We start from the raw sequence: 22,826 nt of genomic DNA on the forward strand, positions 1-22,826 counted from the left end.
ATGTACTTCACATGCAAGATACTTTCAAGATCTGTTAGCTGTCTATGCTGATAGAAAAAGCCACTCCAAAAATAGGGAATAAATCAACACAGGTTTATTGTCATGCAGTGCCAAAGGGGTCTAGGCACTCAGGGTGAGGCAAGGCTGTGCTCCCTCTGCACACTCAGGAAAATTCTGTGCCTTGACTTTTGCTTCTGGAAGTGTCCCACATTCTGTGGCCACCATCCATGAAGATTCACAGCCACCTCACACACAATTGAGGTCACTCCATCCAAAGTCCCCAAGATCCAACCCTTCACAGGATTAACTCAGAGCTCAAAACCTGATCTAGAATCTGGTCAATTCAAAGTCCCGGAATCAGACATCAGCAAAACGCCGGAACAGACTTACAGCACACTCCCCTACAGATACATCTATCTGAACAACTACCCACCGGTGAAAAAACCACCACAGAGCTAAGGAGAGCAGCGTGGAGATGACAACGCCTGTGTGTAGCACAGAAACAGAGAAGGCACACTGAGTAGGGTAGGAAGGACAGTCTCTATCACCTGAGTCCCCGTGCCCCGAGCCTACACAGCCCCATGTGGAGACAGACGCCTCCGTGTGGGGGAAGGAAAAGCGACCGAGCACCAGGCACTGCTCAGACCACCAGAGCAGACCTCCCTGAGTCAGCCGAGACACAGCCTCTGCCCCTGCCTGCAAGACCCCTGCCCCAGCGCAGATCTCACAACCCAGATTCAGGTGTGCTGGCTGGATCTGGCCAACACCTTAGTCACAGTATCCGCATGGCTGCTGCAGCACCAGGCTGCAGGCCTCCTCCATAACCAGCCTGGTCATCAGGCTGCACCCGGGGACCCCACCTGCATCCTGGCCCCTGCATGTAAGCTCCAGGCCAGCCCTCAAGGACCCAGGCTCTAGCACTGCCTCTCCACTGCGGTTGAGAGACCCACTCCACCAGATCTGCAGGCCAGGACCCCCGCCTCCAGCAACAAGCCCACCCACAGACCACACGAGCATTTGGTCTGCCCAAATCTCTGGACTGGGTGACTGAACACGGGATTTCCCACACAAATTCAGTCTACAAAAACCGAAACAAGCCTCTACTTCTTCAAATTCTCAGACAGCAACAGAAAGCAATGAGGAAACAAAGAAAGAAAAGGAAGGGAATGGGGAGGGAGGGAGGGAGGGACAGAAAAATCAAGAAAACATAACACCATCAAAAGAAGGCAATATTCTCCAGGGAGCTGACCCCAAAAAAGGGCATGTATAAAATGCCTGACAAAGAATACAAAATAATTGTCTCAAGGAAGCTCAGAAAACTTCAATGAAACAATGAGAAATAATTCAATGAAATCATAAAAAAAAAAATGGGACCAAAGAGAAATTTGATGGAGAGACTGAAATGGAATTTTAAAAAATCCAACTCTGGGGCCCAGCCCTGTGCTTGGGCTGTTAATGCCCTGGCCTGCAGCACTGGCATCCAATATGGGCTCTAGTTCAAGTCCCAGCTACTCCACTTCTGATCCAGCTCCCTGCTGATATGCCTGGGAAAGCAGCAGAGGATGGCCCAAGTCCTCAGGCCCTGCACCCACACAGGAAACCCAGAGGAAGCTCCTGGCTCCTGGCTTCAGACCAGCTTAGCACTCGCTCGCTAGCTCTCTCTCTCCATCTCTGTCTCTCTTTATAACATTGTCTTTCAAATAATTAAAATAAATCTAAAAAGGAAAATCCAACCCTGAAACAGAAAAAGTGCAATGAATGAAATGAAAAATGTCATAGAGGGCTTCAACAGCAGAACTGATCAAGCAGTACAAAAAAACTCAAAGTCAGGCTATTTGAAAATACATAGTCAGAAGAGAAAAAGAATGAAAAGTGAAGAAAGCTTATTGCATTTATACGACAATAACGTCAAAGAGCAAATATTCACATTATAAAAATTCAAGAAGGAGGAGGAAACAATGAGGTAGAAAATTTAGTTATGGCTAGCACTGTGGTACAGCAGGTTAGGCTGCCACCTGCAACACCAGCATCCCACATGAGTACTCTTCTAAACCAGCTCCCTGCTAATGTACCTGGGAATACAGCAGAAGATTGCCCAAAAACTTGGAACCAAAAACTTGTGGGAGAACTGGATAGAGTTCCAGGCTCTTGGCTTTGGCCCTGCCTAGCCCAAGCTGCTGCAGCCATTTGGGCAGTTACCCAGCAAATGGAAGATCTCTCTCTGCTTCTCCCTCTGTGTAACTCTACCTTTCAAATAAAGAAATAAATATATTTTACAAGTACTTAATAACAAAAGAATCCTAACTTCAAGAGACTTAGCACAAAAGTTTTACAGCATAAAAATTTTTCAGTCAGGAGGAATTCCCATGTGGATCTCTGCTAAACCTTCCTCAGCCCTGAAATGAAGATTGTTCTTTGTGAAATCAGGAGCCCTGCACCATGATCCATGGACCTCTGCCACACCTGCAACCCTCTTCTACTTACGAGTCAGTCAGATGAGAAGGCTGCTGATCCCCATCTCAAGGACTATTCTAGAAAAACAACTTTGCAGGCCGGTGCTGTGGCACAGCAGGTTAAAGCCCTGGTCTGAAGCACCGGCATCCCATATGGGCGCCGGTTCAAGTCCCAGCTGCTCCATTTCTGATCCAGCTCTCTGCTATGGCCCGGGAAAGCAATAGAAGATGGCCCAAGTCCTTGGGCCCCTGCACCCATGTGGGAGACCTGGAGGAAGCTCCTGGCTCCTGGCTTCAGATCAGTACAGCTTCAGCCACTGAGGCCAAATGGGAATTGAACCAGTGGATGGAAGACCTCTCTCTCTCTCTCTCCCTCTCCTCTCTCCCTTCCTCCCTCCCTCCCTCTCCTCTCCTCTCTGTGTAACTCTGACTTTCAAATAAATAAATAAATCTTTTAAAAAAATTACTTCAAAGATTCTTGATAAATCTCCCCAAAATTTTACTTGCAACTCTAAAAATTAAGTAGTTCCCTTCTGCAAGAAAAGAAAATGCATCAAAATTCATTTATACTCTTCACCCCACCCCAAGTTCCTCTTTACTGTTTCTTTTTTATTTTTTTAAGATTTATTTTATTTATTTGAAAGACAGAGTTACAGAGTGAGGTGGAGACAGAGAGAAAGGAGTCTTCCATCCAATGGTTCACTCCCCAGATGACCGGAACTGTGCCGATCTGAAGCCAGGAGCCAGGAGCTTCTTCCAGGTCTCCCACATGGGTGCAGGGGCCCAAGCACTTGGGCCATCTTCTACTGCTTTCCCAGGCCATAGCCGAGAGCTGGATCAAAAGAAGAGCAACCAGGATTAGAACTGGCGCCCATATGGGATTCCGGCACTGCAAGCCAGGGCATTAACCCGCTGCGCCACAGCGCCGTCCCCTCTTTACTGTTTCTAATCATCATCTTTCTAGGATATAAGTAAGTTCAAAAAAAATCCTACAGATTCTATCTACTGGGGAAATGTGCTATATTAATTCTAGCTTAAATTTTATTTTCTGTAATTAAAATATATTTTTCTTAGTCAAAAAAAATTTAAAGAAATAGCAGAAAACTTTTCAAATCTGAGGTAATAAACAAATAGAGTAAATAAAGATCTCCAAAAAGCTTCAATGCGAACAAAACACCAAGACATATTATAACCAAGCTTTCAACAATCAAAAACAGGAAGACAAGAGGACAAAACCACAGGAAGAACAATTCCAAGGAGCGCAGATTTCTCTGCAAACACCTTCCAGCACCTGGGCCAAGCAGCAATGATGGTTCAGGGGATTGGGCCCCGACACCTAAGTGGGACCCCAGAGGGAGTTTCTTGCTCCCGGATTCAGCTTTGGCCAGACTTGGCCATTACAGCCACTTGGGGAGTGAATCAACAGATGGAAGACCTGTGGTCTAAGTTAACCAGTTATCAGTGTAACGCAGCCTGTGATATAGCGTATTTTATGTAACCTTCATGGTAATGACATAATGAAAATCTCTAATAGATACAAAAAGATAAAAAAGTAAGGAAGCCAAGCATACCACCAGGGAAAATCACCTGATAATAAAAGGCTATGAGAGAGGAAGAAAGCATCATATGATCTACAAAGCAACCAGTAAACAATTAACAACATCGCAGTAGTAATCCTCACTTACCAGTCATTACTTTGAATGTAAGTGTATGAAATCCTCCAATAAAAGGATACAGAGCTGCTGAACGGATTAAAAAAAAAAAAAGGCCTGGGGCCTGCAACACTTAAGATGCCAGTAGAGATGCCTGCAACACATCTGAGTGCCTGAGTTCAAGTCTCAGCTCCTCCACCAGGTCCAGCTTCCCACTTATATGCACTCCTGAAAGCAGCAGCGATGGCTCAAGAAGTTAGGTCCTGGCCAGCGCCGCGGCTCACTTGGCTAATCCTCCACCTACAGCGCCAGCACCCCGGGTTCTAGTCCAGGGCTGAGGCTATCAGGGTCATTGCAGAGATGGTTGTCAAAGGACACAAAAGTTCAGGAAATTCTAAGTTCAAGAAGTCTACAACACCAGGATTGTAATAAGCAACAATGTATCGTGTTCTTGAGAATCACACACAGTAGATTCTGAGTTCTCATCACAAAAAAATTATGACTATGTGTGGTGACACACATGTTAATAAGATCCATTTAGGCCAGCGCCACGGCTCACTAGGCTAATCCTCCACCTTGCAGCGCTGGCACACCGGGTTCTAGTCCCGGTCGGGGTGCCGGATTCTGTCCCGGTGGCCCCTCTTCCAGGCCAGCTCTCTGCTGTGGCCAGGGAGTGCAGTGGAGGATGGCCCAAGTCCTTGGGCCCTGCACCCCATGGGAGACCAGGATAAGTACCTGGCTCCTGCCATCGGATCAGCGCGGTGCGCCGGCCATTGGAGGGTGAACCAACGGCAAAGGAAGACCTTTCTCTCTGTCTCTCTCTCTCTCACTGTCCACTCTGCCTGTCAAAAAATAAAAAAAATTAAAAAAAAAAGATCCATTTAGCCATTCCACAATGTATGTCTATTTTAAAATATCACATTCAACTAAGAATAAAATTTTTATTGTCAATGTAAAAAATTCATTAAATATAAAGCAATGTCTCAATGGTCAGCATTGTGGTGCAGTGCATTAGGTGGCCACCTGTAACACCAGCATGGTGCTGGTTGAAGTCCTCCTGGTTGTTCCACTTCCAATTCAGTTCCGTGTTAATGCACCTGGGAAAGCAACGGAGGATGGTCCAACTACCTGGGCCCTTGCCACCCAGATCAGAGACCAGGCTGGAGTTCTAGACTCCTGGATTTAGCCTGGTACAGACCTGACGTTGTTGCCATCAGGGAGTGAACTAGAGAGTGGAAGACTAATCTCTCTCTCTCTCTCTCTCTCTCTCTCTCTCTCTCTTTCCTCCCCTCCTTCTGCAACTCTGCCTTTAAATAAATCCATCTTTGGGAGGAAAAAAAAAAAAAAACTAAGTCTCCAGTCTCATCACCTAAGACATCATTCTGAGACACAATTTCTCTCCACCTAGGATCCTTCAAATCCCAAGAAATAAATTATCTGCTCCCAAAATACAACAGTAAGATAGATACAGGATAATAATTATCATCACTCAAAACAGCAGACAATGCAACTCAAACAGAAACACTTAGCTGTCAGACCATAACAATTCTGAATTCCGCCCAGGCACACTCCACGTGGTCTCCAGGTCTAGGAAGGAGCCTCTGTGGCTCTGGATCTGCCCCGAGTCAACCCTTCCTGAGGAAATGGCATGCGTGTTTACAGCTGAGTGGTTTCATCAACCTACTCCTACATGGGCAGTCTCAGGGATCCAACGGCCTTCCTTGAATTCATCTTCCCACTGACACTTCCAGCAAGGCCAGCAGCATTTTCTGCTCCTATAACTTTCTTAAGAATCTTGTAGGACTGCCAAGTATGTCATGGAGATTCACTATTAGATGGAAAAGGCTCCTCCACAGGTATGTCCTGGATAAGCCATCTCGTTCCTGGCTTCTGCTGAACTGGTTTGGGGCCCATGGGTCACAAGGTCTTCAATAAGCCCACTAGGTAACGAAGCACCATGATCTTTTATCACTTCTGAGGCACTAGCAAAGAACAGCCACACCCTGGGCTTTCTCTCCAGAATAAGCATTCGTTACAGTCCATCTCTTATTTTAATAATTATGTTCTAGTCAGGATAGGCTGTGAAATTCAACAAGCTCTGGATCCTTTCTGCTTAATGATTCTTTGCTAAATCTTTCTCTCCTCTCACATTTTACTACTGGCAACATGACAAAGCCAGAGCTCACCTTCAGCTCTTTGCATAAAAGTCACAGCTAATTATCCAAGTTCATTGTTTACAAGTTCTGTTTTCCACACAACCACAAGACACAGTTCAGCCAAATTTTCTGACATTACACGTAACAAGGAACCCATTTTCTCTAGTTTACAATAACGAGCACTTCATTTCCACCTGAGTCCTCCACTGGCCATGCTGTTAACGGCCAGAACTCCACCTACCTTCAGGATGCCTGAAGTGCTCTCTGAGGTGACCTACATTCTCTCTACCATTTTTGTAGTGACCAACATCCACATTTCTACAAAAGATCTACCCAAGTCAATCTACATTTATTTCCCATTAAGAACCCCAAAACTTCCACATCTGCCCACAGCTCAATTCCAAAGCCAATTCCATATCTTCAGGCATCTGTGGCTGAAGCACTCACTTCCACGTACAAAGCCCATACTAACTTTCTAGTGCTGCTATAACAAATCACCACAAACCAAATGACTCTCATCAACTCAGACTTATGCTCTCAGAATCCTGGAGGTCCTACGTCCAGAACGAGCCCCCCTGGACTACAGTCAAGGAAGCAGGACTGTTGGGTTCCCTCTGGAGACTCCAAGGGAAATGCCTTTTCTTTCCTTTCCCAGCTTCTGCAGGTGGCCTTCATTCCCGGGCTCCTGGCCCACTTCTACCTTCAAATCCAGCAATGAGAAGAGGTGGTTGGCTTAATGGTTAAGAGGCCTACATCCCATAGAGTACCTGAACCCAGTTTCTTCCTAAAACAGACCCTTGGAGGAAGTGGTGATGGCCCGAGTACGTGGATTCCTGCCACCTGCTTAGGACAAAGGACTGAGCTGCCAGTCCCCAGCGTCAGCCCCAGCCACTACAGGCATCGGAGAGTTCTCTCGCTCCCTCTCGCTGCCCCACCGCCCTCGCTGACAGTCTTTCTTGTATCACATCACCCACTGACTCTACCACCTCTCTCAGATGTAAAGGACACTTACGATTACATAGCACTTTCCCCGATAATCCAGGACAGACAGCTTACCAGCAACCTTGTTTTCCCCTTGTCATATAACACAGTATTCTCAAAATCCCAGAGTTAGGACATGGACATCTTTAGGGGACCATTACTCTGCACACCACATTGTATCTTTGTGTAAGAATCTATTTTCAGTTCTGCTGTATTAACATGGTCCACCAGGTAGCCTGGCCCCTGCTTCCTCCTCTGCTTCACTCTTTTCTCTGCACACCATCCAGTCCTGGCGTGCGACCTCGCCCCAGCCTGTGCTGCTCTGATCTCTGTGCACACACACAGCCTCTCCAGACGACTCGCAGGTCAGTGGCCAGCTTACCCGACTCTTCGAAGTCTGTTCCTGGACCCTGGAACTCTCCAAACTGGAATGAAGATCCCCTTACACTCTAAGTTTTCTTCACAAAGGTGTCTTAGTGGTGATTACTAATGGCTACTTCGAGCAAAGACAAGTTCTAACTTCCTCATCTGCTTGGTGCTAACACTGGGCAGTTCAGCAGCTGCACAAGGACTGGAAGGAATGAACACAGCTAATTTAATCTTCACAAGAACGCTCGTGTTATAGTCGAGAGGACTGAAACAGCAAAACTAAGCAATTCCGCAATGGGGACGTAACTAGTAACCTTCCACCTGGGCCCACATCTTAGCTGTTGTCTTCTTCCACTCTGTGGGTTTCCAGTGGCCCTTACGTCACCCTCAAGTTCTCAGATGCCACTGACCATCACACTGTGGGCAGACCCCCCCGTGGCCACTGCTTTCTCAGTACAGTTCCCGTGCCTACCACAGTCAATGCCTCACTTGCAAGTGCCTTCCTCACTCCTGTTCTCAAACACTACATGAGAGCTCACCAGGTGAACGTCGTGTGCCTTTAAATCTTTAAGTGCTATAAAAATAATGTGTAAGCTTATTTCCAAACTATCAACTCAGGAAAAAATATGCTTTGATTTTCTGTACTTCTCTTGTGGGAATTAACAATACAAAACCTGTGAACACTTCAGAAGAAATTTTATTACATCAACAGATAAAATTCTCTACTTCAGGAATCTGGGCAGTTGAATGGTTAAAATCAAAGATCTAAAAATCATGCAGGTTACTATAAAGCGCTAGAACTTTGCTTCTGTATGCTCTCATTCTTGATCTCTCATGTACACAGGGGAAAGAACCTAATGATCATTATCTTGTATAATATTTCCTAGACTTTAAATAAAACTAGGTAAAATTCTACCTATAACTGCACTAGTCCTTAAGATTTCAGATCTCTTTACAACATTTCGTAGGTCTTTTCATTGTCAGTATTCACACTTCCATTTTTTAAAAGCTTAGTAAGTGTATTTTTGTGGCTATGAGTCAGATTATAGCTAAAAATGACTCAAAGATCTTGGTACAGATTCCAAGCTATGGTCTGGAAACTTTCTCCTATTGAAGATTATTGTAATTGTCACAGATCAAAAGCCACGTTTGTTAAGAGATACTCTAACCCAGCATCTTGCTATTTGTATTTCCATAGAGTTACAAATCAAGTTTCAACAGCAACAAAGCCAGCTGAGTGATACCATAGTTGCTGTTATGATAAAAAGGTATGATTCTGAAATACTTATTTTTATCAGATATAATAAAACATTTGTAAGCCGGCGCCGTGGCTCAATAGGCTAATCCTCCACCTTGCGGCGCCGGCACACCGGGTTCTAGTCCCGGTTGGGGCGCCGGATTCTGTCCCGGTTGCCCCTCTTCCAGGCCAGCTCTCTGCTATGGCCAGGGAGTGCAGTGGAGGATGGCCCAGGTGCTTGGGCCCTGCACCCCATGGGAGACCAGGAAAAGCACCTGGCTCCTGGCTCCTGCCAGGATCAGCGCGGTGCGCCGGCTGCAGCGGCGGCCATTGGAGGGTGAACCAACGGCAAAGGAAGACCTTTCTCTCTCTGTCTCTCTCTCTCACTGTCCACTCTGCCTGTCAAAAAAAAAAAAAAAAAAAAAAAAAAAAAAAAAAAAAAAAAAAAAAAAAAAATAAAACATTTGTAATGATAGATCTTTCACAATAATTTACAAAATGTACTTATAGTTTCAAAAGGTGCAGAATTGCATGCAATTCAAAAATCACTAAAGGAAAACCGAAGCAGCCGAAAGGAGGAGCACTGTGAAGTGAGACACGGTGACCGGGAAAGCTTCCACTGGGGTGTCTCGTTTAGAGCTCAGAGGCAGCAGATGGGTAGGTCACTGCAGGGGCAGTCTGGTGGGCCCTGATCTCCTCCAACCACACAGAGCACAACTGGCAGCACAAAGAACCTTGTATAACAGGTGCACACGGGAGCTGAAAGCACCTCCCAGGTGTTTGAATTCGTTACTATTCCTGCTCTGACATTTTATACACCACATACAGCATCTGCAAGATTCACTATCCATGGAATCTGTGAAATCCTGCATGTCTGAAAGCTCCTGGAACCCACGTGGAGCAGCAGGTTCCAGGCTGCTATCCGAGGGGTGGCAGACGTGGACTGGGGCCCAAGACCACCTGTTGACAACTCTGGAGTCTAAACCTGGAAACAGGTGAAATCACGGGCGCATAATCAGCACATCAGTAATGCATCCCCCTGGGAACACAGCAGGCAGTGATGACTCACCGACTGGCAATGTGAAATAAAGTTCATAATTTGTCAGGAATTTTACGTCTCCGGATATCATAAATTATATTTGCAAACTTCTATTCTGTCTGAATATTGGGTCTGGTATCAACAAGGCAACAAACAACAATTCCTCATGCCATGTGGTTACTGTGGGTGATTTAGAGAAAACGCAGCGCTTGCCACGAAGACAATAGCAATTTAAGCAAGCCATCATTAATCACTCTTTATAAAAAAAATAGTTAACCAGAAGACACTGGTCCCTTGAGACGATTTCCCAGCAACTACCTTACTGTCTAGCACGGAAGACACAGCCCTGGGGTTTCTGGTCCCAAGAGTCCAGGCTCTCTGCAGGGAACACACCTGGTCATCAGGGGCGTGAGCATCACAGCTTCTCACACTGGTAGTCCTGAATCATGTTGTTTCCAGTTCACAGAGGTTAAAAGTCAGAGATAAAAACAAATCAACACGCAACAGAAAACAAACGCTTAGCCGTAGGGACACTTCTGCTCATCTGATATCCTGCTGCAAGTCCAGGCTTATTTCCTGTATTAGGTGTGGTCACTTTTCTTCAAGCTCGACCCTCCCAAAGAAGACCCTGAACTAGATACTGGCATCGCAAATGCCACATGCAAACATTCATTAAGTAAGTTTTGGAAACACAAAATTGACATTGTAATCTCTTCCTCGGTAAGCGCCACACACAGCAGTTGCTGCTGCTGGGGTGACACACTCTGGCGGCGGCAGGCAACAGCAGCACTGGCGGCTGCCTCTCCTCCTGGCGGCAGGCCTGCCTCCAGGGGCCTTACTTCGCACACCCACTCTCCCTAACCAGGAGCCGGCTTCCTGGGAAGCCGCAAAAGCAAAGCCGCAGAAGCAACACCTGGGTGAGTGGGCCCCCACGCTGTACCCGCCGGGCGTGAGTCCCAACTCCGCTTCTCGTGGCCTTCCTCTGTGCTGCTGCCCTGGGAAGCTCCTCTTCCTACGGCCCTCTGGCTGCCTGGTGGAAGCTCAGATTCAGCAGTCCAGAACCCTTGGTAAACTGATGATGAGCGCCCGTGCGGCCCCAATTTGCCACTGACTGCATACACACCTAATGCGATTTGAAATTAGACAACAGCGCGCAGCTGATGGCCAAAACCAAGTTTTGGAGTCCTGACTCGAAACCAAGGGTGGGAGAAGCGAGACTCCTAAATTAACATCTCCTTGAAAGATTCTCAAAGTAACGCTGCGCGCATGCTGTTCCCTCTCCGGGAGACGGCGGAGGACCCGGAGGAGGAGGATGGCGCGCCCGGGAGCCCGGCCTCACCCAGGGCGCGCGGCCCGCCCGCGGGCGCCGCCGCACCTGAAACTTCCAGGGGTCGCTACCTTCCCCCGCAGCTTCGGCGCGGCTCTCGGCGACGATCCATTGTTCCCCAGGCTCTAAAGCCCACGTCTGCCAACGGAGTTCCCGCCCGGTCCTGAAGAGACTGTCCACTGGCCCCAGCACTAGGCGTACCGAGGTAGGAGCCGGGCGCGAGGGCCCAGCGACTCCCCCCTCACCAGAGCCAGGACTGCACCCCTCTGCCCCTGCCCACCAGCGCCAGCCGGAGGCCGGCCCCCTCCCCAGACCCCGCTCGCAGCGCCCGACCCTACCTTGAAAGAGGAAGGCTTTGGTCCCATTGTGCAGCCCCGGGACCTGGCGCACTCCGGCCGTGGACTCCCCCAGTTCCAACTCCGTCAGGACATCAATCTGCAGCGAGGGATCCACACCAAGCCCCCACACTGCTGGAGTGGGGAAGGGGAGGGAAGAAGGAAAAGGCTGCATCAAGAGAGGAGCCGCACGCCCGGATGCAGGACTCGGAGCGGCTGCTCGCCGCCCAGCGCCTACCTGCGAGCAGCAGCCACGCCGGGAGCAGCCGAGCCCGCGGCCCCATCTCGCAGACCCAGCGCACAGCCCGCTCCGCGCAAAGTTCCCGGGCCGCAGACCCGGGCTAGGGCGCGACCCGCGTCGCCATCTCCAGGGCAGGCACCGAAAACGCGGACCTGCCCCGCCCCTGCTCCAAGCCCCCACCCGGAACCGAACCGGTCGGCGGCGGGGCCGGCACGCACCTGCTCCAAGAGCGCAGAGCCAACAGAGGGTCCTCAGCAAGCCCCGAGACTCCATGGCGCGGCTCCGCTCAGTCCATCGCCTCCCTCTGGAACAGAAAAGAAACGCCGAAGAGGTTCCCGGAATCCAGCGGGAAAAGCGTCGCCCCCCTGCTGCTGCCTCGCATCCACTGTTTAGCGGGATTAACACGATTGGGCCGCCTAAGAAAGGAAAGGGAGGCCCCCGGCGCGCGGAGAACTTGGACCCTCCAATGCGCACAGCCGCTCCCACGCAGCGCCACCGCCAGCGCCAGCGCCGGCGCCGGTTGGGAGGGGGGTGGGGAGGGGTCTCGGGAGGTCGGGCTTGCGGGCGAATTCGCTCCCCAGCCGGGTGAAAGCTGCCCAAAGCTCGCTGGGCGGCGAGGGATGCGCCCCAGAGAGCCGGGCGAGGGCGGCCTCACCGCGCGTCTTCGCCGCCGCGCGAACCTGCAGTAGAGGCAGAGACAATGGAGAGAGCGCGGAGCCCTGGACCCGACTCCCGGGGAGAGGAGGCGGGAGGCCAGGGGTGGGGAGGACAGCTGGGGGCCCGGCTGTGCATCCTCCCCAGCGCGGGCTCCTGGATTCCGAGCCGGCCCAGCGAGCCCAAAACCGCGGCAGCCTCCGCCCTCCGCCCCCCGCCCCCGCCGACCGGGCCACGCCAGGTCCTTTCCGATCGTAGATCGACACCCTAGGTGCCAAGTTGCCGGCCGGTCCTTGCTCTCACCCTCCGCTCCGGCTGCGCGTCATAAGCCATGCAGACAGGCCCGGCCACCAGCCGCAGGGGCGCGGCTAGAATGCGCGGTGCCCCCCCTCCCCGCCCCGGCCAGGGCGGGGAGTCCACCGCTCTTGCGTTCTGCTCCGGGGCGGCCCGGGCGCGGCACCTTCTCCGGGGAGAGCGCAGAAGCCCGAGGCGGTGAGACCCAGTAAAGAGAGAGCGAGGCGGGGGCCAGTGGCACCACTGGGAAGCCCGGCGAGCCTTCGCGGAGAGGCCCCCTGCCCAGGGCGGGGCGCTGGAGAGCTTCCCTGGTGCTGAGAGCAGAACTTAGCCAGGAACCGCTGGACAGCTCCCAGGCCGCGGACGCCGGGATCCGGCCTAGCTCTCGCTGAGCGGGATGAGCAGGGCGCCTACCCACACGGAAAAGGGCGAATAGCAGACTAGACATAGCTAGGACACATGGGTAGAAGGGTGGATGCGTAGAAAGGCAGGTGATAAATGAGTAGGCAGGTAGGAAGGGAGATACACAGATAATGAGTGGAAGATGGATAGATGATTTACAGGTAATTGATAAATGGTTAATAGATACATAGGTACGTGAAAGAAGATAGATTAGATGCACACAGATGATAGATAAATGATTGTAGATAGATGAGGAGCAGACTAGATCGATAATTGATAAGGATATAAATGAATGATAAATGATTGTAGATAGATGAAAAACAAATGAATGATAGATAAATGGATGATAGTTAAATCCAAGAAGATAAGCTAGACAGAACAGATAGATGAACAGATAAATCATATCAAATTTTCCATTTAATTCTATCTTTAATTTTGTAAACTTTGAGGAATACTACAGTACTTACATAGGATAAAATACTGTATAAAATTTCTCTGGTTTGCAAAACAACACCATGTAAAATTCACATAATTTAATTCAAAAGAAATTATTCACCAGGGAATTAAAGCTGGCTCTGGAACACTATATCCAAAATATTAAACTGAAGTGAGCATCTACATAAATTACATAAAATGAAGTTTAAATAATGCTATCAGGAGAAAATAAGAGAACGTACACAGACACGCAGATGCATATACATGTGAGAATGACTGTGCGTGTATTTCAGCACAGCAGAGTTGCAGCAACAACACTAACTCTCTCGCTCACAGCATGCTGAGAGCTGAGGGTTAGTCGGCCTGCCTCCAGCACCCACACACACTTATGCTCCCTCCAGAAGGATAGTATTTTTGTACCCAAAATTATTCCAGCTGAACCTGCCCCTATAATTCCTCATCCTAATTAAGTATGGAACAATTACAACATGGGTCCAGGGCAGAGGGAGCAGAGTGTGAAGTTTGGAAACCACAATGAAGCAAGTCACTGGCAGAGGCTTTCAGCCTGAGCTCTGACAATCTGGGGTTGCACAGCTGGTTGGAGCTGTCTTCGCCTTCTAGAATGAACAACAGCATTCTGGGTCGTGACCTAATGCATTCCACTACTGCCAGCCTTGCACGTTATCTATGTGTCATTGGACTCTCTTTGTGCAGCTTTTTATTAATTTTTTTATTTGAAAGCAAAGTAAAAGGAAGAGGGAGAAACCTAAGGAGAAAGAGATATTCCACCCACTGGTTCACCTCCCAATTCATGGAAACAGCTGGGGGTAGGCTAGGCTGAAGGCAAGAGCCTGGAACTCCATCCATGTCTCCTATATGGGAAGCAAAGGCCCAAGAACGTGGTCCATCTTCTGCTGATTTCCCAGATGCACAAGCAAGGAGCCACGCTGGGAAAGAGAGCAGCCAGGGACTCGAATCGTTGTTCCAGTATGGGATGCCGGCATCGCAGGCAGTGGTCAGGCACTGAGCCAAGCACCAGCCCCTGGGCAGCTTCTCAGATGTGTGCTCGCCACACTCCCTCCCTGTGCTGCCACTGCAGCTGGATGCAGAAACCCAGCACTGTGCAGTCTCTGCCTCTGTCCCCTCAGGTGTCAGATGCACCTACACCAAAACTCCTTTCACACAGTGCTGCTTTCTTGCTTGTAATCACTGTAGTAGGCATGGCAGCATCTCCCTACAAAAACAAAGCAACCTTTCCTGACCCCAATCCTTAGAATCTGTGAATGTGTTATATGCAAAGAGATTTAAGGATACAGATGGAATTAAGATTGCTAATCAGTTGGCCTTAAATAAGGGAGATTATCTTAAATTTTCTGGAAGTACTCAATATAATCACAAGGGTCCTAAAAATGTGGACCAGGGAGTAAGAAGAGGGGGTCAGAGCAATGGGATGCGGGGGGGGGGGGGGGAGGGCGTGTCCTTGCTGTTGCTGCCTATGGATATGGAAGGGCTGGGAGCCAAGGTTTGTGGCCACCTTCAGGAACTGGGTGGGACATGGGAAAGGACCCTTCAACAGCCTCCCAGAGAGGAAAGGACACTGCGACACTCTGGTGTTAACCCAGTGAGGCCCAATTTAGGCTGTGAATTACAGAACTGTAAGATGAGCGTCCACAGTTTCCATTTCCTAACAGTGGATCACAGAGTTACAGCATATATTACATCATACAAAGAAAACCAATGAAAAGGAACCACGCATGAGAAGCACACTCAGAATGGTCAACTCTCCTTGACTGTGATGGGCCCCTTCTACCACAAACACATTTGAAAGCTAAGTGAAATGTCCAATATGTTCATTATAGATCAGCTTTAAATTAAGAAGAAAGTATCTTGGCCGGTGCCACTGCTCACTAGGCTAATCCTCTGCCTCTGGAGCTGGCACCCCGGGTTCTAGTCCCGGTCGGGGCACTGGTTCTGTCCCAGTTGCCCCTCTTCCAGGCCAGCTCTCTGCTGTGGCCCGGGAGTACAGTGGAGGATGGCCCAAGTCCTTGGGCCCTGCACCCGCATGGGAGACCAGGAGAAGCACCTGGCTGCTGGCTTCGGATCAGCGCGGTGCGCTGGCCACAGCACGCCGGCCACAGTGGCCATTGGGGGGTGAACCAACGGCAAAGGAAGACCTTTCTCTCTGTCTCTCTCTCTCTCACTGTCCACTCTGTCAAAAAAAAAAAAAAGAAGAAGAAGAAGAAGAGAGTATCCTAAGATGCCAGACAAAAAGAGGTAGCTGGAGATTGGCCAAGCAAGCAATAGTAGATGGGGTGACTAGCACAGGGTGGCACACAGGCTCAGAGTCATGGGGACCAGGTGACAGGGGTGGGGAGCACACTGGAAACCATGAATTACGGCTAAAGGCAGAAAAGGTGCTCTGACAACAGGAGGGAGATTTGGAGGATGACATCACCTCTGAAAGGAGGCCTTGGAAATTACGCACACTGGCCAAGGAGTTACACGGGACCACCCAGAGAAAGCAAAATCAATCACAATAAATAGCATATCTCAAGCTCTGCCACAGGTTCACAGTGACGTTCCTCACTGGTGCAGGAATTCTGAAATCGAAACCTGGTGTGAAGTTCCTAGGATCTCCAGGGAGCAAATACAAAATGTGATGTTTCTCTTCTCCATTCTCTGGCGTGCGCGAAAAACTCCTGCCGAACAACAGCAGCTGGGAAATACACGAGATTCAGAGTAAAATGGATGGCAGAAGCCTCTTCAAGGAAAATCTTTGTGGTTTAAGCTAGGTAGAGGTTCCTTAAGCAGGAATCATGCATATTAAAAGAAAAATGCTGTATTTCATCAGAAAAATTTCAAATTCCTTGTTTTCTGATACACAATTAAGATAATTAAAGTCAAGCTAAGGGTGGGAGAAAATATTTGCAAAAAAATGACTAATAAGGGATTTGCTTTCAGTTTATCTAAATAATTCTTTTAATTCAGTAATACCAAAAGATAGCAAGAAAAAAGAAGAAAAGTACAAGAAAGGTGTCCCAGCATCAGTAGTCTTTAGAGAAATCTGAATTCAAACCACCATAGGATATACACACATTAGGATGGTTAAATATAAACTGACAATTACAAGTGCCGGCAGAAGCAGCTCCCACAATTTGCTAACAAGAAGGCAAAAATACACAGGCTTTTTGGGAACTGTTAAGAAGCCTATAAAACATTTACACCTAAGTATTTACACTAGAGATATAAAAACAATTTCCTCACAAGGACCCATTTTTGAGTGCTTATAGCAGATTTTACATATTTTACTCAAATATTGTAACAGCCCAAATGTCTGCACACTGATAAATAGGTAAGTAAATTCATAGAAATAGAACACCATGGATAGATCCCAGATGGCTGAACAGTGAAAAGACACTCTGTGACCACAGGAGGTTACAAGAAGAACAGGAAAGGGACCATGTTCCCAGGGGACAGCTGGAGAGAAATTTTCAGTGGAAAACATATGGAAGAGAGGAGAGAATCCAGGGAGCAGCAAAGACCACATACATAACAGCAGCTAGCTGGACACCAGCAGCCATTCCTGGGACCACAGCTGTAAGGATATGCCTTCTTATCAGAGCAAACTGAGAGGCTAGGTTTCATCAGCCCACACACCAGTGGGGATCTGGTCTGAGGGAGAACCTTGGGGTCCCTGCTGACCTTGAGTCAATATGGGAGAGGAGGTGGGGGCAAGGCATGCATTTAGCTCTGGGAAAGGAAACCACACTGCTTCCCTCCCCTCCACTCACCAGGGTGCTCGGCAGCCAGCAAGGGAGCCACCTCCTCAGGGTCAAGTGACTGCACGCTGCAGTGGCCCACGTGCCACTGGTGGACCGTGTCTGAGGGAGAACTCCATGGTCCCCAATGACTTAGAGTCTGGCCTGGAGAGCTGGCAGGGGCACAGCACCCACTCAGCTAAGGAAAGTGAGAGGACCTTGCTTCTCCCCCCCACCAAAGCACCAGATGGCTTGTACCAGGTAGGTGGCTGGTTCTGGGGACGGACAGGTTCACAAGGCAGAGAGCAAGGGCCCTGCTCCTTGTGACTGGGTGACATCTCCGTAAGCCAGGAAAAGCTGGGTCTTTGGGCAATCAATGGATCCAACTCAAGGGGCTCGAACTCCCTGAATGCCAAAGAGGGACCTTGCGGAGAGTCAGCACACCCACACGGTGGAGCACACGGAGATCTCGGTGAGGTTCCTGTGCCTGAGCGGTGGGGGTGCGCTCACCACGGGCAGTTTGTTCACCTTGGTTCAGAAAAGGACTGAGCTGTGGACACTCCATCCATTGCAGCCACTGCCTCTTCCTACTGTGGATGCAGATCAACCACGCACAACTTGGAGTTACACTGGATCCTTGCTCCACCCACAGCGTTTGCTGATGCTCTCCCGCCCCACCCTGCACCCACCACCGGATAGCCACTATAAACCAGAGCATTTGACTAGGCCACAGAGGCACATTCCCAAGGACAACGCCTTCAGAAGACACATCAACAAGTGTTTTCCCAGATGTGTAAAAATAAGTGTAGAAATACAAGACACATGGACATAGAAGACAATATGACTCCCCAAAAGGAATACAATAATACTTCAATATTAGACTGTGAAAATGAGGAGACTGACAAAATGCCATAAAAAGAACTCAAAAGAATGATTCTTAGCTTACTCAAAAACAGAGGAGCACTTACACAATGTAAAGAAATCCATAGACATGGACAAAAAATCTACTGGGAGGTAACAGCTATAAAAGAAGAATCAAACTGAAATATCAGAAATGAAGAATTCAATATATTCAAAAAATTACAGTGGAAAGCTTTAACAACAGACTCAGTGAGGCAGAAGAAAGAATATCTGAGCTAGAAGACAAATCTTCTGAAATACTATCAAACAACCAACTATACATGTTTTAGGTGTTTGTGAAGGAGTGGAAAAGCAGAATAACACAGAAAAATAATTGAGTGAAATAATGGCAGAAAATTTCCCTCATTTGGAGAAGGACATGGACATCCAACAACAGGAAGCACAGAGAACCACAAATAGACATGGTCAGAGATCTTCAAGACATGTTACAGTCAAACTTTCAATAATAAGACATAAAAATCCTGATATGTGCAAAAGAGAAATGTCAGATTACCTTTAAAGGATATTCAATAAGATTGACAGCCAGTTTCTCTTCAGAAACCCTACAAGCTAGAAGAGAATGGAAAGCTATAGTTCAAAATTTAAAGGAAAATAAATCCTGTCAACCCAGAATACTACACCCAGCAAAGCTCTCATTTATAAATGAAGGTATAATAAAGACCTTCCAAGACAAAAAAAATTTCAAAGAATTTGTCACCACCCAGCCAGCCTTACAAATGATACTTAAGGATGTGCTACATACAGAAACAGATAAAGGCAGTCACCATTATTAAAGAATGAGAAGGCACAAAAACTCCTAGTAATAGGACAAGGGAGATCCAAAACAAACAAAAGGAATATTTAGGGAAAAATGGCAGGACCAAGTCATTACATATCAATAATAAACTTGAATCTAAATGGGACTAAATTCCCCAATTGAAAGACACAGATATTTCAAACATAGGCAGAAAGGTCTAAAAAACAAGATCTATCAGTTTGCTACCTACCAGAAACATACCTTACCAAGAAAGACACTCAACAAAATAGACTTTAAGATAAAAATTGTTAAAAGAGACAAAGAAGGTCACTATGTAATGACTAACAGATCACTTCAACAGGAAGATGTAAATATAGTAAATGTGTATGCATACAATGCAAATACATCCATCTACTTAAAACAAAGGTTAGTTAACCTAAAGGGAGATATATACTCCAGTACAATAATGCAGGATCTTCAATACCCCAAATTTATTGGTGAACAGATAAACTAGACAAAAATCAGAAAAACAACAGGGCTAACTTACACTATCAACCATATGCATCTAATTGATATCTAAAGAACATTTCATTCAACACCTGCAGAATACACATTCTGTTTATTAGTGCAAGGAACTCTCTCTAGGATATACCATATGCTACTATGTATAAAAAAAGTCTCAACAAGTTCAAAAACATTGAAATCATAGCATCTATCTTTTCAGACAACAATGGAATGAAGCCAGAAATTAAAAACTTAAGAAACTCTACAAAACATGCAAATACATGGAGACTGAAAAACATGCTCCTGGATAAACAGTGGATCATAGGAGAAATTTTAAAATTCCTTAAAATGGGCTAGCACCACAGCTCACTAAGCTAATCCTCCACCTGTAGCGCCAGCACTCCAGGTTCTAGTCCTGGTTGGGACGCCGGTTCTGTCCCAGTTGCTCCTCTTCCAGTCCAGCTCTCTGCTGTGGCACGGGAAGGCAGTGAGAATGGCCAAAGCACTTGGGCCCTGCACCTGCATGGGAGGCCAGGAGGAAACACCTGGCTCCTGGCTTTGGATCGGCGCAGCATGCCTGCCATAGCGGCCATTGGGTGGGTGAACCAACAGAAGGAAGACCTTTGTCTCTGTCTCTCTCTCTCACTAACTTTGCCTGTCAAAAAAAAAAAAATTCCTCAAAATGAATGAAGATGCCAACACAGCATATCAAAACCTATGGGATACAGCAAAAACAGTGTTAAGAGGAAAGTTTATAGCAATTAGTGCCTTCAACAAGAAATTGGAAAAGCATCAAACAAAGGATCTAACAATGTATCTCAAAATCCTTGAAAAGCAAGAATAAATCAAACCCAAAAGTAGTAGGAAGTAAGAAATATTAAACATTAGAAAAGAAATTATCGGCTAGCACTACAGTTCAATAGGCTAATCCTCCGCCTGTGGTGCCAGAACACCAGGTTCTAGTCCCAGTTGGGGTGCCAGCTTCTGTCCCGGTTGCTCCTCTTCTAGTCCAGCTCTCTGCTGTGGCCCGGGAGTACAGTGGAGGATGGCCCAAGTCCTTGGGCCCTGCACCCGCATGGGAGACCAGGAGGAAGCACCTGGCTCCTGGCTTCGGATCAGCGCAATGCTGCAATGCACTGGCCACAGTGCGCCAGCCGCAGCGGCCTTTGTGGGGTGAACCAATGGCAAGGAAGACCTTTCTCTCTGTCTCTCTCTCTCACTGTCCACTCTGCCTGTCCCAAAAAAAAAAAAATCCACAAAAAAAAAGAAATTTTCAAAATTAAAATATGAAAAATACAAAAAATCAGTAAATTCAAGAGATGGTTTTTTGGAAAAAAATTAATAATCTATTGGGGGGCCAGCACTGTGGCACAGTGGGCTAAAGCTCCACCTATAGTGCTGGCATTTCATATGGATGCCAGTTCATTTCTCTGCTGCTCCTCTTCTTATCCAGCTCTCTTCTTATCCAGCTCTCTTCTTATGGCCTGGAAAAGCAGTGGAAGATGGCCCAAGTCTTTGGGCCTCTGCACTAGCATGGGTGACCTGGAAAAAGCTCCTGGCTCCAGGCTTGGGTCGGCCCAGCTCTGGCCATTGCAGCCTTTTGGGGAGTAAACCTGCAGATGAAAGACCTTTCTCCCTGTCTCTCCCTCTCTCTGTAACTCTGCCTCTCAAATAAGTAAATAAAATCTTCAGAAAGATAAAATAAATAAACTACTGGCCCAACCAATCAAAAAAGGAAGAAGATCCAAATAAATAAAATCAGAAATGAAAAAGGAGATGTTACAACTGATGTCACTGAAATAAAAATAATAATCAGGAATTATTACAAACAGCTATATGTGAGCAAATTCAGAAATCTAGAAGAAAAAAATAGATATTTGGACACAGACAATTTACCAAAATTGAGGCATCCAGACAGAGGAAACCTTAATAGACCAATAACCAAGATGGCGATTGCATTAGCAAAAAAGACCTTCCCAACAAAGAAAAGCCCAGGGCTGGATGGCTAATCCGAAAGTTGTACTTTGGAAATTTGTATTTATCAAATAAATGTTTTATGAAAAAAAAAATGAATTCTACCAAAATTTTAAAGAAGAATGAATCCCAATCCTTCTTTTTAAAAGGGATTTTATATATTTTTAAAGACAGAGTTACAAGGGTGTGCATGTTGGGAGGTAGATACAGAGAGACAGTTCTTCCATCCGCTGGTTCAATTCCCAAATGGCTGCAACATCCAGGAGTGGGCCAGGCTGAAGTCGGGGACCAGGAGCTTCATCTGCATCTCTCACATGGCTGCAGGGCCCAAGCACTTGGGAGACCTTCCATTGCTTTCCCAGACACATTAGCAGGTAGATGGACTAGAAGTGGAGCAGCTGGGACTCGAACCAGTGCCCAGACAGGATGCCAGCATTGCAGGCAGCAGCTTTATCCACTATGGCACAACACCAGCTCCCCAATTCTTCTCAACAATTCAAAACAGCTAAAAGGGAGGGAATCCTCCCAAACTCCTTCTAGGAGGCCAGCATCACCTTAATTCCAAAATCAGAAAAAGATACAACAAAAGAGAACTATAAACCAATATCCCTAATGAACATAGATGCAAAAATCCTCAACAAAATATTAGCTAATCCAGTACAACAACACATCAAAAATATTGCCCACCTGGCCCAAGCAGAATTTATCCCAAGGATTTAGGAATGGCTCAACACATACAACTCAATAAAAATGATACATCCAATTAACAAACTGAAGGACAAAAACCATATGATTATCTCAATAGATGCAGAGAAAGGATGTGATAAAATACAACATCCTTTCATGTCAAAAACCTTAAGCAAATTAGGTATATTAGGAATATTCCTCAATACCATCAAGGCAAGGTATGACAAACCCCTTGCCAGTGTCCTATAGAATGGGGAAAAGTTGGAAGAATTCCTACTGAGATCCAGAACCAGACAAGGATGCCCACTCTTACAACTGCTATTCAATACAGTTCTGGAAGATTTAGCAAGAGACATTAGGCAAGAAAAAGAAATCAAAGGGATACAAATTGGAAAGGAGGGAGTCAAATTATCCCTGTGTACAGAAGACATGATCCTATATATACAGGGGAACCAAAAGACTCCACTAACAGACTAGTGGAACTCCTAAGAGATTTTGGCCAAGTTGCAGGATATAAAATCAAAACATAAAAATCAATAATCTTGTATACACAGATGATAGCATGGATAAGAAAGAACTTGTAAGATCACTACCATTGACAATAGTTGCAAAAACACATGTAAATACCTTGTAATAAATATAACCAAGGATATAAAAGATCTCTATAATGA

General features: G+C 47.1%; 1 protein-coding gene across 8 annotated transcripts in view; it reads right to left on the bottom strand.

Moving 5' to 3' along the window:
- Positions 1-22,826, bottom strand: part of NELL2 (neural EGFL like 2) — a 398,722-nt gene that overhangs the window by 314,311 nt on the left and 61,585 nt on the right. The window contains exons 1-3 of one of the 8 annotated variants that reach the window (XM_070049716.1): positions 12,748-13,113; positions 12,009-12,094; positions 11,553-11,681 (exon numbers count right to left, since the gene is read on the bottom strand). In XM_070049716.1, coding sequence (XP_069905817.1) covers positions 11,553-11,681; positions 12,009-12,094; positions 12,748-12,770 — 238 coding nt within the window. In that variant the 5' untranslated portion in view covers positions 12,771-13,113. The other 7 variants (XM_070049715.1, XM_070049720.1, XM_070049718.1 and 4 more) reach the window with 7 other exon arrangements.

This window comes from Oryctolagus cuniculus, chromosome 9 (assembly GCF_964237555.1).
Source record: "Oryctolagus cuniculus chromosome 9, mOryCun1.1, whole genome shotgun sequence".
In the NCBI taxonomy this organism is placed as follows: Eukaryota; Metazoa; Chordata; class Mammalia; order Lagomorpha; family Leporidae; genus Oryctolagus; species Oryctolagus cuniculus.